This window comes from Staurois parvus, unplaced genomic scaffold, assembly GCF_062004578.1.
Source record: "Staurois parvus isolate SC_StPar_1 unplaced genomic scaffold, SC_StPar_1.0 ptg000205l, whole genome shotgun sequence".
NCBI classification, from domain to species: domain Eukaryota; kingdom Metazoa; phylum Chordata; class Amphibia; order Anura; family Ranidae; genus Staurois; species Staurois parvus.
Genome location: NW_028318001.1, coordinates 10,674,043 through 10,689,884, shown reverse-complemented (window position 1 = coordinate 10,689,884; position 15,842 = coordinate 10,674,043). Strand labels below are relative to the sequence as shown.

Below are 15,842 nucleotides of genomic sequence, written 5' to 3'. Positions count from 1 at the left end.
AGTAATTCAACAAAACAATGGCTGCAACAGCACAGAATACGCCTTCTGGAGTGTCCCAGTCAGAGTCCTGACCTCAACCCAATTGAAATGCTGTGGCATGACCTTAAGAGAGCAATTCACACCAGACATCCCAAGAATATTGCTACACTGAAACAGTTTTGTGAAGAGGAGTGGTCCAAAATTACTCCAGATCGTTGTGCAGGTCTGATCTGCAACTACAGGAAACGTTTGGTTGAGGTTATTGCTGCCAAAGGAGGGTCAACCAGTTATTAAGTCCAAAGGTTCACATACTTTTTCCTCCCTGCACTGTGAATGTGTACATGTTATGTGCAATTAAACCATGGCAACATCTAATGTTTGTGTAGTATTATGTTCAGCAGACTGTGTTCTTCTATTGTTGTGACTTAGATGACGTTCAGAGCACATTTTATGCCCAATTCATGCAAAACTCCACGTAATCCCAAGGGGTTCACATACTTTTTCTTGCAACTGTAGGTCTACTGGACACACTGAGGCATACGCCACAAGAATTCAGCGTATTTCTGTGACTGGGAGTCACAGGTGTTGGTGTACACCCATGGCTAGCAGCCTGCACAAATCAATGACAGGCTGTTAAACTCTGCGGTTGTATGCCTATAACTGCACAAGGGAGTGGTTACACATGAACAGGAATAGATGAGCGTCACTGGATGCAGGCTGTTCGCCAACATCTGTGATTCCCAGCCACGAAAATACGAGTGTGTGTGCATGAACCATTAAATTTCAGCTTACAAACACAAATCAACTAAAAAAATGTAAGAAAATAAAATAAACACATTACTAAACAGAATCACAAATATTTATATTTTACTTGGCTTTCATTGAAAGCTAATAGTATTAAAGTGCATAAGAAAACATGCAACAACATTATTTAACATAATATTACAAAGCTCCAGCTGGTGTAAGAAATGGCTTTTTAATAAAGACAGACAGATACAACATGTAGGGCTCCTTCTATCCAGATGTGCTGTCATGCAGGTATTTTCCAAAACAGGTGTCTACAATAGAGTCTGTTCCCACCAGTGCATTGGGATTGATTTACTAAAGGAGTAGTGAGGCTCTTTACTTTGCATAATGAAAGTTCACGTTGCAAAATAAATCTTAGTGAATAAGTTGAAGAGCCTTTTACTTTGAATAACCAAACGTGCGTATTTAAAATAAACACAACTTCATCTTATTAACTAACATTCACTTTGAAAAGCTAGCTTTCACTTTTCAACCTCATCTTATTACAATACAGTGGAAAAAATGTAATTTGCCATTCTATTTAATTAAAAATGAAGTAAAAAAAAAAAAGTGCACAATGTGCGCCAATTCATGTCACTGCATCATGTATTCTTGTGTGAATGAGCCCTGACATCCTGTTTGAAAGAGCCTGCATGAAAAGAAACAATACTGAACAATGCTAACATTATATTACGGTTATTATCTACACTGAATTTATTTCTTTTGAGTGAAATGCTGCAGGGTACATTATCATGATTCGATTTATAAAGGATCTCCAGCACACAGTTGCAAGATCTCATACCACACCTCAATGAGCCACCTTTGTCACTTGCCTGATGTCTCTCGATATTCATACAGATAATCTACTAGAGGGCAAATAATACTGCTTTTCAGTATCCTGCACCCTCTAGTAGACCCTCTATAGCAGGGGTCTCCAAACATTACAAAGAAAGGACCAGTTTACTGTCCTTCAGACTTTAGGGGAGCCGGACTGTGCCCAATGAGAGTAAAAATGCCCCATCTTTGATATTGGTAGAGAAATAGCTGGTGCCAGTGGAAGGAATTATGCCCCCATTGTTGGTGTCAGTGGAGGGAATGGTATCCCATTTTTGTTGTCAGTGAAAGGAATTATGCCCCATTGTTGGTGTTAGTGGCAGGAATAATGCCTCAAGGGCTGGATAAAGGCAAGCAAAGGGCTGCATCTGGTCCCAGGGCCTCAGTTTGGAGACCACTGCTCTATAGGGTTATATGAAATATACAACTTGTCACAGCTTTATGGGGGTGGGAAGACATTTTTTTTGCAATGGTATGAATTCATGGAAAAGACCTTCTGGAGATCGAACTAAGCCCACTCGAACTAAGTAGATTAGTCCTTTAAAATCACAAATTAATATAAAAAGCTAAAGCACAAAGTCTCTTTCAAAAAATGACTGCACTCCTTCACAGCACTTACACTAAATAGTGAGTAAAGCATTGTTTAAATGTCATGAAAAGGTTTTTTCCATGACTCCTGAGGTGTATAATTTTACAAAGGTAAGGAACCGGCTATGATAACAAACCAACACTTTACAAAAGCTATAAAAAGTTTAAGAATTTAGATAACAAATGCAATATTCTAGGTTTATTCAAGCAACTTACTGCTGACACTTGTCTGGTCCTGCAGAAGCCAGAACCACTTGCATATGCATTGTAATTGGACACTAGGAAGAATATATTCTGCTTGTCATAACTAATTTAAAAGCTGTGTTCATGACTGTGTACCTTTTAAGAATCCCAAACTAAAACCAGAACTAGGTAGTGTATGTCATAAACTATTAGAACATAACTCCTAACAATCATTCCATGAGCACTACAAGGAATCTTGTACAAATAACTTTCTTTTGTACTCACCATAAAATCCTTTTTTTGGAGTTCACTGAGGGACACAGCAAATTATATACTGTCAGGTTATACTGCTGCCTACATGAGAAATAGACACTGGCAAACAAAACAATGTAGGCTAGCTAATATTAACCCCTTCTACTACCAGCAAGCGTCAGTTCTGTAGTAAAGCAGTACCAATAATAAGATCATAAACGCAGAGGGTTGGGACCTGTGTCCTTCAATGAACTCCAATAGGATTTTACTTTGAGTACTAAAAACATATTTTCTCTCTTGTCCATCGAGAGACACAGAAATTCATAAAATATCAGGATGTACAAAAGCAGTCCAACTGAGAGGTGGGCAACAACAAACAATTACTATCAGGCCCAACAAATGGGGACTGTATTCAGCTTAAGAGCCATCCTAAAGATTAACTCTGGAAGCTAGCACTAGATGAGGCTGAACCCCCCCACCTGGTAAGAAGAGAACAAGACCAGGGGGTAATGACATGAGAACTGATGCCAGAAGACCAAGAATACTCACACTAGTGAAGAGATACAGCATGGGGGAAAACCTCCACCTTGACATGGAATTGGTTTACCTGATCCAACCATGAGAAGGAACTAAAAACTGTAATTTCTCAGTAGAGAAGGACTCACAGCCTAAGTGTGACCAACATTAAACATTTCTCTAAGGTCTGGGATAGAACAGAGGAACTGCAAACAATGTTCTGGTGAAGTAAGATAAAGTATCCTTATGGTAGAAAAGGATCTCAGCCTAAAATCGCTTAACTCTAAGTCCAAAGGGGTCTTTCTTAGAGTTCCATTATATGAGAACACTGAGCACTTCCTGGCTTCTTACGTTTCTGGCAGAGGACATTATTGGAGCAGCACAATTGACTGACAGCAGCCCCCACTAAAAAGATCCCTGTGCACTGCTGTGCACATCCTGCTAGCAGCTGCGTAGGACTTTCTTATGGTTTTCTTCTACTCTTACCTATAATGGGCGACTTTCCATGGGATGTACACCTCCATAGAGGAGCTCATAAAAATATGAAGAAATAGAATCTTGCCTATGACCTGCAGGTCTTCAATGAGCAGACAGAAGAGTACAAGTATAAAGCTTGTATGCAGAAGAACCTGCCTGTCATGGTTAGGATGGTTATGATACCCTAAGTGATACCTCCAATCACAACATCAGTTATATATAAAAATAAGCCAGAAAGTGGAGCTTTGAGTATATTATCCCAGCTCCGAGTACAAGGCAGTAAACAGTTATCCAAGATGGCACTCAGGCTTTGCCCCGGAATGGTTTTGACACTTAGTTCCTCCTGCCTGACTAGTTGCATCCATACGAGACTTTCTCAAAGACTGGAAGAGTCAGATGCACTAGGCTTTAATCTCAATTCACAGATGTAACCACGGTAACACAATAAAGAAATGCTGATATCAGTATGGTTTTACCCTGTGTTCCAAATAGCATTGAAGGCTCTGGATAAGCTGATTTGTTTATTGTGTTGCTCAGAGCTGGTTGCTGTTATTTTAAAGAAACAGTCTATAAGTGCATTTTTTTCTTTTTACCAATAAATATCATGGTTTTACACTATGAAGATTTCTTCTGCTTCTATCCTATGAGTGATTCAATTTGAAAACCTCTCTACCCCTTTGGAGAAAGATCTGAATTGGACAAGAGGAAAAGATTTAAAGCGGCACATCCACTTGTGCACTGTGGTGGTTTTATTACACATTGGATAGAGTAAAGGATCACAGTGAAGATTGTGCACTATGTGCTATGAATATATCATTAGTTGGAACTTTTGTCTGGATTTTTACATGGACATATTTATATTTGCTTTGGACGTTTACTATTACATGTGTTCCACTTGTTTTAACACTTATTTGAAGTATTGTATGTGCATATGCATTAATTACGTTTTATAGATCATGCACGTTTTGAGAATGTTTGATGATTTACTGAATTAATCTATGCGGTGATGTTTACACATATTTGCTTGGTACTTTGTATATATAACTATTACACATTGGTTGTGATTTTTGCAGTGAACATACATTTTGGGGAGTGCTTCACTATTTTTTTTCTTTTTCCTATTACTTTGGGTAACTACCATTGCATTAAAATTTCCTTTTCAAATAGGAACAGATCCAGCATACAGTTAGGGGGCGTCTAGAACCCTTTGGGGTGCTTCCAGTCCTTGTAGAGAAATGTCTCAAAGAGCAGTTTTAGTGTTGCCTAGGGCAGCACAAGAACTAAATACACCACTGCCTATAGACAAGCTGGATTGCAGGTGACAGGAGATGAAGAGAGCTGCAGACTGTCAGCAGAATCATGTTGGGGCACCTTGTGAGGTGGAGAACAGCTGCAAGGCAGAAGGAGAAAAGAGCTAGCCAGCAGGGATTGTAGATGGGGTCATCTTCAGGCTGTATAAGCCACGAATAGAGTTAGGGGACTACCGCACACACAGACAGGGAATATACTTTCCTGCTAAGTGTGACATCAGATGCTGCCTGCCCACTTACTAGTAGGACATGCCCCCTCTGTGAGGGAAAGGGAACTGACAGAGGGCTATGCAGTCACATGATCACAAAATAAAAAAATCATAAAAAGGTACAAAACGTTTATTTTTCACAAAGTTACATTTAATTATGGTTAATAAATGTGATTTCCTATATTAGCCCCTTGGCGCCAGTGCACCTCCCAGCCCTTTAACGGGTTAAGGGTCATGTGACTGGCTGCCGGTAAATGTGCGGGAGCATGCAGGGCGTGCACTCTCGACGCGTGTTTACTTTGGGTGTGCAAATATGCGACCTCTCGGCGTCAAGGCCAAGCCTCTGAGAGGCCGCATATTTGTGAACCGTCAACACCACCAAGTTCAAATGTACTGTGTTTGTAGTGTGTCCCCATATTCTTTAATTTTTGGATGATGGTTGGTCATTTGACAATGAAACCATCTTTTCTAACTGAGACCTATACAGTTAAGTGCACATCCCAGCAAGTATGATGTTGGATTAATGGCAATCGTGGCAATCATAACAAAGATTTGGACAAAAATGTAAAAACTTAGTTGGTACATTTTTGCCTCTTTTACCATCCAGTGTAACCATTTATTCATTGAATTTGTTGGAACCACCAGATAAGAAAAAAAATTATACCATTAGAGATCATCATCTGTGGTTTACAATTCTATGTGTAGTGGTTAAACTACAATGCGTAGTGGTTAATCGATTCCCGCCCATAATCTGTAGTTTAAAATTCCTGTAAAATGCAGCTTTCATTGACTGCACTGGCCCCAACTAACAGTCAGGAACCAATCATAGTGGTAAAAAAGAGAAAAAATGCTTTTGGCTTGATGGCAGTGTCAAATATTATTTCAAAATTAAAAAAATGGTACCAGTAAATTCCATATCTTGGAGTACAGTATATTACACAGAACAGGAAGTTATAGACCAGGCGTGCTCAACCTGTGGCCTTTGGAGCCCTATGATGTAGCCCTTGACCTCAAACTGAAAGCAGGAGTTTTGGTGCACTTTCAGAAAGTACATCACACCTGCAAGATGTAATAGAAGTCTACGGCAAAGCGCAGCTAACCCACAGTGCAGCTAAACCACAGCGCATCAATGTGAAAGCAGCCTTATAGGGGGCTCAGAATAGTAAGGGTTAATTTACATTTGTGGTTTGGGGGGCAGTAAAACACCATGATATGTGTTTTTACCACACACCCCCAATCACTGATCTACCGACAGGGATTGCAGTGGCGACCCTGCCCCATGTTCCAGGGGCCCGTATGGCCTCCCTGTCACATTCTGTTTTACACTAGGACAGGAGCAGTGTCAGGGGGGCATATATAGGAACCAATCCTCTCCATTTTCTTCCTGCAATTGCTGAAAGCCAGCTTCTCCTCTCCCTTCCCGCTGGCATTCAGTGGCTGCAGGGAAAATGTTCATTATGCTATTCAAAATAAAAAATTTTAAATTCTGAACTATTTCATTTAACTGTGGATTATGAACGGATACCAAATCACTTATGTGGCCTTCGTTCTTCAAAAGGTTGAGCATCTCTGATATAGACCATGGGTTATATGCTGCTACCTTCAGGTGTCTGAACACTGGCAAAGGCACATTCCTATTACCACACCCACTCTGTGAGATTCCCGTTTTGTAGCAAGCAATAACGAGAAACAGAGGAGAGAGACCTGTCCCCTGGACTGTAATTTAAGATATCAGCAGATTCTGTAAGTCAAAAGTCCTATTATCCTAATTATACAGTACAGAAAGTAGAAAAAACAAATCATAGACCATGAGATGCCCCAAGGCAATAAACAAAACACACAAATGATACCTTGAAGCACCTTGCAGCCAAAGCTTGCATCAGAAGAGCCCTACACATCCACCCGGTAACACTGTGATCAAGCATAACCAGAAGACCAGGTGGCTGACCTTCAAGCCTGTAAAACAGATGCTTGATTCTGAAAAGTCCAAGAAATACAGACAGATCTGTTGGAATGGGCTCTGATAGGTAATGGAGGAACCCATTCCCTGAGGGCATAAACTTTGGAAATAAGCAGGCTGAGCCACCTAGAAAAGATGGAAAGGAAGCAGACTGACTCCTCTTGGGATCTCCTGAAGGAAGGTAGATTACCACTATGACCACAACCAGGCAGTGGAGTAAAATCTCCTTAGCATGTTTTGAAACAGGCCATAAGGAAGGAAGAACAATATTCTCAATGAGGTGAAAGGAAGAGTGTACCTTGGGAAATAAGGAGGCTCTGGGATGCAGAACTACCTTGCCCCTATATAAGACAAGAAAAGGCTCTGTTTGAGAAAGACATTAGCTCGGAGACAAATCTGAAACAGGTAACGGCCATTACAAATGCCAATTTATTCCCCAATGGGATATCCCTACGTGGTTCAAAGAGATTTTTGAATTACTGAAAGTACCAGATTCAGATACCAGGGAGACACATAAGGTTGGAATTGGGGAATAACACAAGCAACACCTCATACAAATATCTTGACAGGCAAGTGCAAAGTCAAAGGTTTCTAGAATAGAATGGATAAGGCATAAACCGGTGTCTTTGGAGTATAAGAGCCAAATGCTGGTTCAGATCAGACTGGAGGAAGGTCAGAATGCAAGGAACATAAAAAATTGATGAGGACTGAGGTGCCCTTGAGGTGCCTACTCTCACACCAACAAAAGTAGACCCTCAAATCTGTCCAGTTTTTTTGTTGAATCTTGAGGCCTTATCGTCCACATCAGGTGGTCCCCATTTCCGACAAAGCATCAGGAAGATCTCAGGGGGAGGGTTCACTTCCCTAAATCCAACTCAGGAAGTCCACTTGTCATATTTCCACTCCCAGTATGTAGATAGCAGAGAGAGTTGAAATATGGTTCTCTGCCCAGGAGGGCTTCCCCACATCTGTTACCCCCTTGATGGTTTATGACAATCACAGCTGTGGCATGGTACAACTGCTCTCTGAATGGGCTGCATAAAACACAATACATAAACCCACTTGTGTCCCTAAACAGGGTGAAATCACAAACATGTATTAAACCACAGGTGATAAAACACTTGGCATAAATGAATGCCCAAAGGTGCAGTGGAAACAGACTGACAAATGGCACTATTGTGCCTATAAAAACAAACAATAGGATGGTCAGGATAAATTAACCCTGCATTTTAGGCATTTTGCACATTTATATTTTGTTTCATATGGTTTATCAAACATCACTGTATAAGCTTGTATAATAATATGAAGAATTGAGTTTGGGATAATTACACACTGGTGGATTCACTAGGGGTGTAATTGAAACCTCATTTTCTATTTAATTATTTATATAAGTATAAGTGTGGGAGCGCAGCAACAATTTTGTTATAATTTTGATCCCATTCTATCCAGGTGTATAGCCAGGTGTCAGCGGCAACCCATTCCTAGAATAATAGTGTATTCAGGGTAGTGCAGGTGGTTCTCCATTGTTTGATGTATAGTGCGAGCTGAGATAATTGTACCCTGCGCTTGAAGGTCAGCTTGAATTTGTCTGGAAGTTGATCGAGGTTCTTTAGCCACCATTCATACAATCCTTCATTGTAATCTTTGATCAATTTTTCTCTTTCATCCATGTCCAGGGAGATTAGCTACAGTGCCATGGGCTGCAAACTTATTGATAATGTTGCATACAGTGGATACAGGAACATTAAGATCTCTTGAGATGGACTTGTAATCTTGAGATTGTCCATGCGTTTCCACAATTTCTCAATGCTCTATGTGGCACACAGAGACACACAACAGAAAGTCAAGTCAATTTTTTACCATCTTAACTGCTTGCTGCTGTGATTTCTATATTGTCAGCACCTGTTAATTGATACAGGTGAGTTTTATTACAAATTACAGGAGCATCACAGCTCGGAATGCAATTATTTCTTACAATTTTGAGAAGGTGCCAATAGCTTTGTCCAGTCCATTTGTGGAGTTTTGCGTGAAATGTTACAGATTTGGCTTTCTGTTGCTCCACTTTTTGTGTCATACTAATAAGCTTTTGCCAGTGTCCAATCACTGGAAGATAGCATCATATAACCCATGGTCTATGGCTTCCCGTCCTGTACTATACGATTAAGATTAATAAAATTACGTTAAAAATATATATTTTTTAAAAACAGCATCAAATAATACCTTTAAATGTTCGTAGAACACAATATAGGAAAATTAGTCCTAGTTATGAAAGGGTAATATGGCTGAACAAAGGAGGGTAGAATCCAATCAGTCCAATCTAGATGCCTGAAGACAGTATGTGAAGCTGCCAGGAAATAGTGTTTCTTTCTTTTTCAGTATTGTCAGTAGAAGCACTTATCTGACCTGAGTGAACTGTATACCTGTCACCTGGAATCTGTCTGGACCTGTATTAAAATACAGTGATCCCAAAATGAGTAACACACACTGTACACCTTATCAAGTTTAGCCGGACCTTCTGAAATGCAACTATTAAAAATTATAAATTGCCATAATCAAATTATTACAGACTAACAAAATACAAAAAATCAAATACATAAATAAAACAGTCATGTGATTTTTAGTTGGCTTTTACTGGTCGGAGGCTGTGAAGGGCACTTTTTATATTTCTTCAGCTATAGCTCATGAATGAACATCTTTACTTCAGTTTTTGAAGAAGCACAGTGTTTAGTAAATCAGCTTCTTCCAGTGTCTGGTTCTCATCTGTCAGTTCTGTGTTTGGAAAAGTGGTGACCAAAGTAAAGTCAGTGTGTGCAAATTCTGATCGTGACTGCATAATAAACTGGCGAACATCCATGATCCTGGAAGAGATCAGATAAAGAAAATAGGATTTTTATACTCAGTGTAAAATCCTTTTCTTGGAGTCCATTGAGAGACATAAGTCATATACTGCTGGAATGACCAAAAGCAGTCCAACTGAAGGGTGGGCAACAGCAAACAAAACACTAACAGGCCCATGCAAAAAGAACAGAACTGAACTGCAGCTTAAAACTTCACCTGAAGAATCTTACACCTGAAGGTGGCATCAGATGGAGCCTGAACATCCACCTGGTAAAACCTGGAGAACATGTGAACAAAAGACAACTAGGAGGCAGCCTTGAGAAAAAGTAGACCGATACCAAGGCATTTACAGCCTTAGAAAGTGCCTTGATGGAAAATGGCAGCACCTGATTCTTGAGACCATAAGCTTGAGTGAGGGTCTGTCTGAGCCTTCTCCTCATGAAACCCAGGATAAGGCCACAATCTCAGATACTTGCTTCACAGAGGCAACAAGGGCACCTTACAGGTAGGAGAGGAAAGGGAAAATACCCTTGATTTGTTCAAAAACCTGAGAGAACCAAATTCAGATCCCACAGAGTCACAGGGCAGCAAATTGGGTAGGCAAAGGCAACATGGGAGACATCTGGCACAAATGTCTTGAAGTAGCGAGAGAACCAAATTCAAATCCCACAGAGTCACAGGGCAGCAAACTGGGGAGGTAAGTTGGGAGACATCAGAGAATAAAAAATCAGCAGTCTCTGAAATAACATCGGGAAGAAATCTAACCCTTAATGGTGTAGAGAGTGAAATGCTGGTCCAGACCTTTTTGTAAAATGACAAGAATTTGTCCCACTGGGGTGAAAGCCTTGTGTCGCGCACCAAGCAAAGTATGCTCTTCACCTGAGGGAATAGACCTTGCGAGAAGTAGACTTCCTACCTTTCTACATTGAAAGAATAACAGATTGAGGCTGCATTCACACTTGAGTGATTTGTAGCCTGAAGCTCAAAGTTGGAAGCTCCAAAAACGCTCAAACTTAAAAAATCAATTGTTCTCTATGCTGCCTGTTCACACCTGATTGCACAAACAGGCACCATAGACAACAATTAGTTTTTTAACTTTGAGCATTTTTGGAGCTTCCAGCTACAAATCACTTAATAGTGAATGCAGCCTTAGGGCTCCTTCACACATGCGTCAAAACCCTGTGTTTATGCAGTGTTTATTCTGCATTTTTAAAGTCTCATAACCACCCTTCAACGCCTGCCATGAGTATTACAATGAGCACCACAAAGGATGTCCACAGAAGAGTGGTAGCATTGTGTTCTGTTGTGTAGAGTTAAAAATGAAGCAGCAGGTCACTTTCATGAGGCGTCAGCCATGAGCCGCCTTCACTGTTTTCAATTGTAATGCTCTGTAACAGCACCTTAAGAGCACCTATAGTATTTATGGTGTTCTAGTGAAGCATTTCTAAAGTGTTAGCTGGGCATTGGGGGAAGAGGTTGTGGAGGTTCTTGTATCCCAGAAAACACTGGAAAATAATAATGAACTAGGACACAGCAGCTCTAGCCACTTCATGTTTGTACAGAGCAGCCATGTGGTAACACCATTTGCTTCTGTGTGCAGGAAAAAGCAGCAATACTGACAGTGCAAGGCAGGAGCAGAGCTGAGCTCGACCAATACAATTGTCGAAGAGCATAAAAGTATTCAAATCCATCTTGCAGAGAATGGCAAAAATGTTTGCTATCACACCACAAACTAACCATGCCTCAAAGTAGATCATTTCTACATCACTTCCCCTTTAAGCACTTCCCACTAGAACAGTTTCATGGGCATTTAGTAAGCAAACTTAAAGCTTTTTTAACACTTCATAAACGCAACAAAAACATGTCATAAATTCTACAGGCATGGTAATGAGCATTGCTTTGTTCTTCATAATTAACAAATGTGAACGAGCCCTTGGAGATACTTCTCTCCTTCAAAACTTGGGCTTCAAAAGTCATGCCATTTTTGCCAGCAACTGTAAACCAGAATTGTAAATTGGTCCTTAAGACAGAAGAACTGGATGATCTGGAGCGCCCAAGGGGCATCTGCCTGGTGTTTTATCAAATGAGAGTCCTATCCACTTTGCCTAATCTGAAACTATGAGGCTCATCAGAATGCCCTGCATTCAATCCTGCAATGAAAAAAGGCTAGGAAAGAGTTAAAAGGGGAGGAAAAGCCCAGATCAGGATGTTCTGATCCCACAGAATCACTTAGAGCATGCATTGCTTCTGCTAGAGGACCTTGTACCTGGAGAGGAACCTATCTCGCTTGTTGTTGACCCTGCTGGCTGAGGAAATCTGCCTATAAATTGTCTACACCTGTGATGTAAATTGTGGACAAGGTTGTATTGTAAAGTTCCGCCCAAGACAGGATCCACTTTACCTCTCTTGCCGCAGCAAGGCTTCTGGTTTCTTCCTGATGGTTTATATTTGACACTGTTGTGGTGTTCAAATGAATCTGGATTAAATCGGGACCCTCCAGCCAGGAGGTCCAGTATTACGAGGACAACTAAAATCACCTGAAGTACCAGACTACTGATCTGTGGATGAGGACCCTCCAACGTCCTAATCCCCTGCATCAAGAGAGTGCCAGGGTCTCCTCCACTGACCATCAGTATGGCATCCTGCATTATGACCATTTAGAAGACAGGGAGTAAGGACTTCCCCAAATCCAGAGCCAGATGACTGAGCCATCAAGCCAGAGACACCCTGGTCTTCAGTGCCAGACAAATCAGTGTAATCAAAAACTGCAGTGACTTGTCCCATGACAACAGCATGTTGTGTCAAAGGGTTCTGGAGTGACACTGGGCATATGGGACTACTTTGAAAGAGGATACCCTCATTCCTAGCAAATGCTAAGAGTTGGGCAACTCCTGGACTGATGAGTACATCTCTTGGAGGGAAGAATTTGTAGTTTTTCCTGGGGTTGAATATATCTGGGTTGGCCTGTGTTTACAAATATACAATCATGGCCAAAAATATTGGCACCCTTGTGTCAGATTTGGCTTTCTGTTTCTCCACTTGTTTGTGTCATACCAATACAAACAAAAATAATATACATTAGAATGTCTAAACGTTTGTAATTGCAAAAATTATTGGGGCGAAGTGGTGCATTATCTGACAAAAATGCAGGGGTGGAAATATTTTTCCCCATGACTGTATATTCCAAGCTCATCTATTCCAAGCAATCAGTCAGTTCCAAAGCTGATTTCTAAAAGGTTCAGGCTTCAATTGAACTTCTACAAGGCCAGGGCTATGCTGTCCACCAGAACCTGACTGTTCCCCATGTAGGAGGTCCTCTAGATACCCCACAACTGGAATGCCCCAAGAGCGCCAGGGTTAGTACTGGAACCAACACTTTGGTGAGCACCTAGGGTACAGAAGATAGGCTGAACTGCAGGAATGCAAACTGGAAGTGCAGAAGGAAAATGTGGACATACAGGTATGAATCCTTAATGTCCATAGAGGCCAGAAAATTTCCCTAACTGAGGGAGGCCAATACATACCTGGTGAATTTCATACTGAATTTCTGGACCGAATGAAGGGCCTTCAGATTCAAGAGGGAAACTGTTCTGCCACAGAGACTGGAACTGGAGCAATAAGACTCTAGAAAAGGTTCCAGAAAACCTGCTAGAGCTACATGGAGATCTGATAATCTGTGTGGTGAAACCAAGAGGTTGCAAGTGAGGAACTGGAGCTTGTAACACTTTAAAACTACCTCCTGTACCCAGGTATCTGAGATACAGGGGACCCAAGTAACCACAAAGTCTACCAGACATCTTATAACTTTTGAGAGTGGGGATGTACTCTCATGCTCAAGATGACTTGTTTGGGAGACTCGAACAGCTAAGGTTTGTAGATGGATTGCAGGCCAGATTTGGGTCTGAACAGGAGTCTGAGACAGTGGAGTAAAGAAAAGGCCCTTTATTGGCCTCCAGCAAGGGGCAAGTCTTTCCAGATTGAGCCTCTGACGTCTTTGGCATTGCTTAGTGGTTAGCACGTCTGTCTTGAAGTACTGGGATCCTCACTACAAATCCCACCCAGGACATCATCTGCATGGAGTATGCATAATCTCCCTCTGCCCTTATGGGTTTTCTCCTTGTACTCCATTTTCCTCCCACTCTAAAGACATGCTGGAAGGTAACTAGCTCTGGACTAAATTGGCCCTGCTATGTGTGTGTGTGTGTGAAGGTATGTATGTGAGATAAGGACTTTAGTGAGTTAGCTCCTTGAGGACAGGGACTGATGTTAACAAATAATGGGTAAAGTGCTGCGTAAATTGTTGACACTATATAAATGCCTATAATTATAATAATAATAATAATAATACACTTGCCATTTGTGGCATCATTGAGGAATACATCCACATGAGAGCTGTCCCTTAAAGGCTATTCAAATTAGGTGCTTTTTAGACGCAGGCTCCACAGTCCAACACGTTAATCAAAGTGTCTTCCTCATGTTTATGAGACTCATATGGATAATGAGACAAAAGACTTTCAACAATCTGTCCACTCGGTAGCTTAAAACTGCAGGCAGGAGTTCTATATGCTCTCTGACCAAGGGATCAACTGCCCTAGTGGCCATATTCCTTCTAAAACCCTTAGACCAATCAGTAGGGTTTTACAGGTCAATTTCACAGCTAAAATAGATTGAGGCGCAGAACCTGCCAGAGAGAGAAAGGACATACAGCCTTTTATTAGTAGAGCCCTTACAGGCAGGTGCACTCTCCACTGGGATGGCAAATGCTTTTTTAAGGCACAATAATGGCAGATCCACAGAGGGGGCAGACCATGTTTTAATAAAGTCCTCTTTAAAAGGTACAGGATGGCTAGGCATTTGGGAGGTACAAACATCTTGTCATGAATTTTCCAGTTTTCATAAAGGACAAATGCGAACAGTGGGTGCACTGGGAAGGTCTTGGTGGTCTTAGGGGCTCTCAAGAATCTTAGACTGTGGACAGTACTTGCAGAGGCAACAGGTTGACCCTTTAGTTTTATAGTAGTACATACAGCATCAATAAGAGCAGAATGATCTCTTTCAGTTTGGAAGTGATGGCAGAAGATTGCAACTCCTCAGAGGCAGTATGCCCATCAGGCACTGGAGAGAATCGGCAACAGAGAGTTGCAGTTGATAATGGCTTGAAGGCTGCTAAGGCAGAAGAGATGGAGAATCCATAGAAGAAGGCAGAGTTTGCTTCAGAGAGAGTATGTTTGTAATGGCCCAGAGGCCATTAAGGCATATCAGAGGATGAATCTGTGGTAATTAGCAAAGAAGTGTGCTTGTGGGCTCTGCGGTCAGAGTCAGCAAACATCTGTTCTACCTGGTCCATAAAAATCCTGCGTGATTGCATTGTGATCCTCTTCAGAGCTGGGAAAGACTCCTGAGAAGGCATAGACTCTAGCAGAGTACATACATCAGCCATATCAGAAAACACGCTGCAAGGAACAACAGAGTCTTTAGTGAAGTGTGAGCTGTAGGCACATATTACAGCAGAACTACCCCCATGTTTTGAACTGGACAAGTTGCAGCTGCAGGACAGAAAGGCAACATAGCTCAAGCTACAAGGTAAAGCCTCAGGTACTCACAAACCAAACCATTAGAAGCAGGTGTAGGTTCAGTTGGCTGGAGATGATCAAGTAACAAATTTGGGTTGCAGGAATGGACCAAGGATCGGAAATCCATATGGCTTATGCAAGCAGAAACAGCAGCAGGAAGGTGCTTCCTCAATGCTGAATGGTGGGAAAGAGAGCATGTGACACTCCACCTCACCTATTTTATGATGGAAGTGCACAATTCCTCAGCGTTAATTCCTTTTGTAGTAAAATTGGCAGAAAGCTGGAAGTTTGAAGGCTCTCAGTGGTCCAAAAACAAGACAGCTCCCAATGTTTAGCA

At 41.3% G+C, this 15,842-nt stretch overlaps 1 protein-coding gene across 1 annotated transcript in view; it reads right to left on the bottom strand.

Annotated features, from left to right (window-relative positions):
• Nucleotides 1-829: 829 nt before the first annotated feature.
• UBXN2B (UBX domain protein 2B) overlaps nucleotides 830-15,842 on the bottom strand; it is a 49,569-nt gene continuing 34,556 nt past the window's right edge. Inside the window, exon 8 of the mRNA XM_089678475.1 lies at nucleotides 830-9,952. Coding sequence (XP_089534601.1) covers nucleotides 9,790-9,952 — 163 coding nt within the window. The 3' untranslated portion in view covers nucleotides 830-9,789. The remainder of the gene's footprint in view (nucleotides 9,953-15,842) is intronic.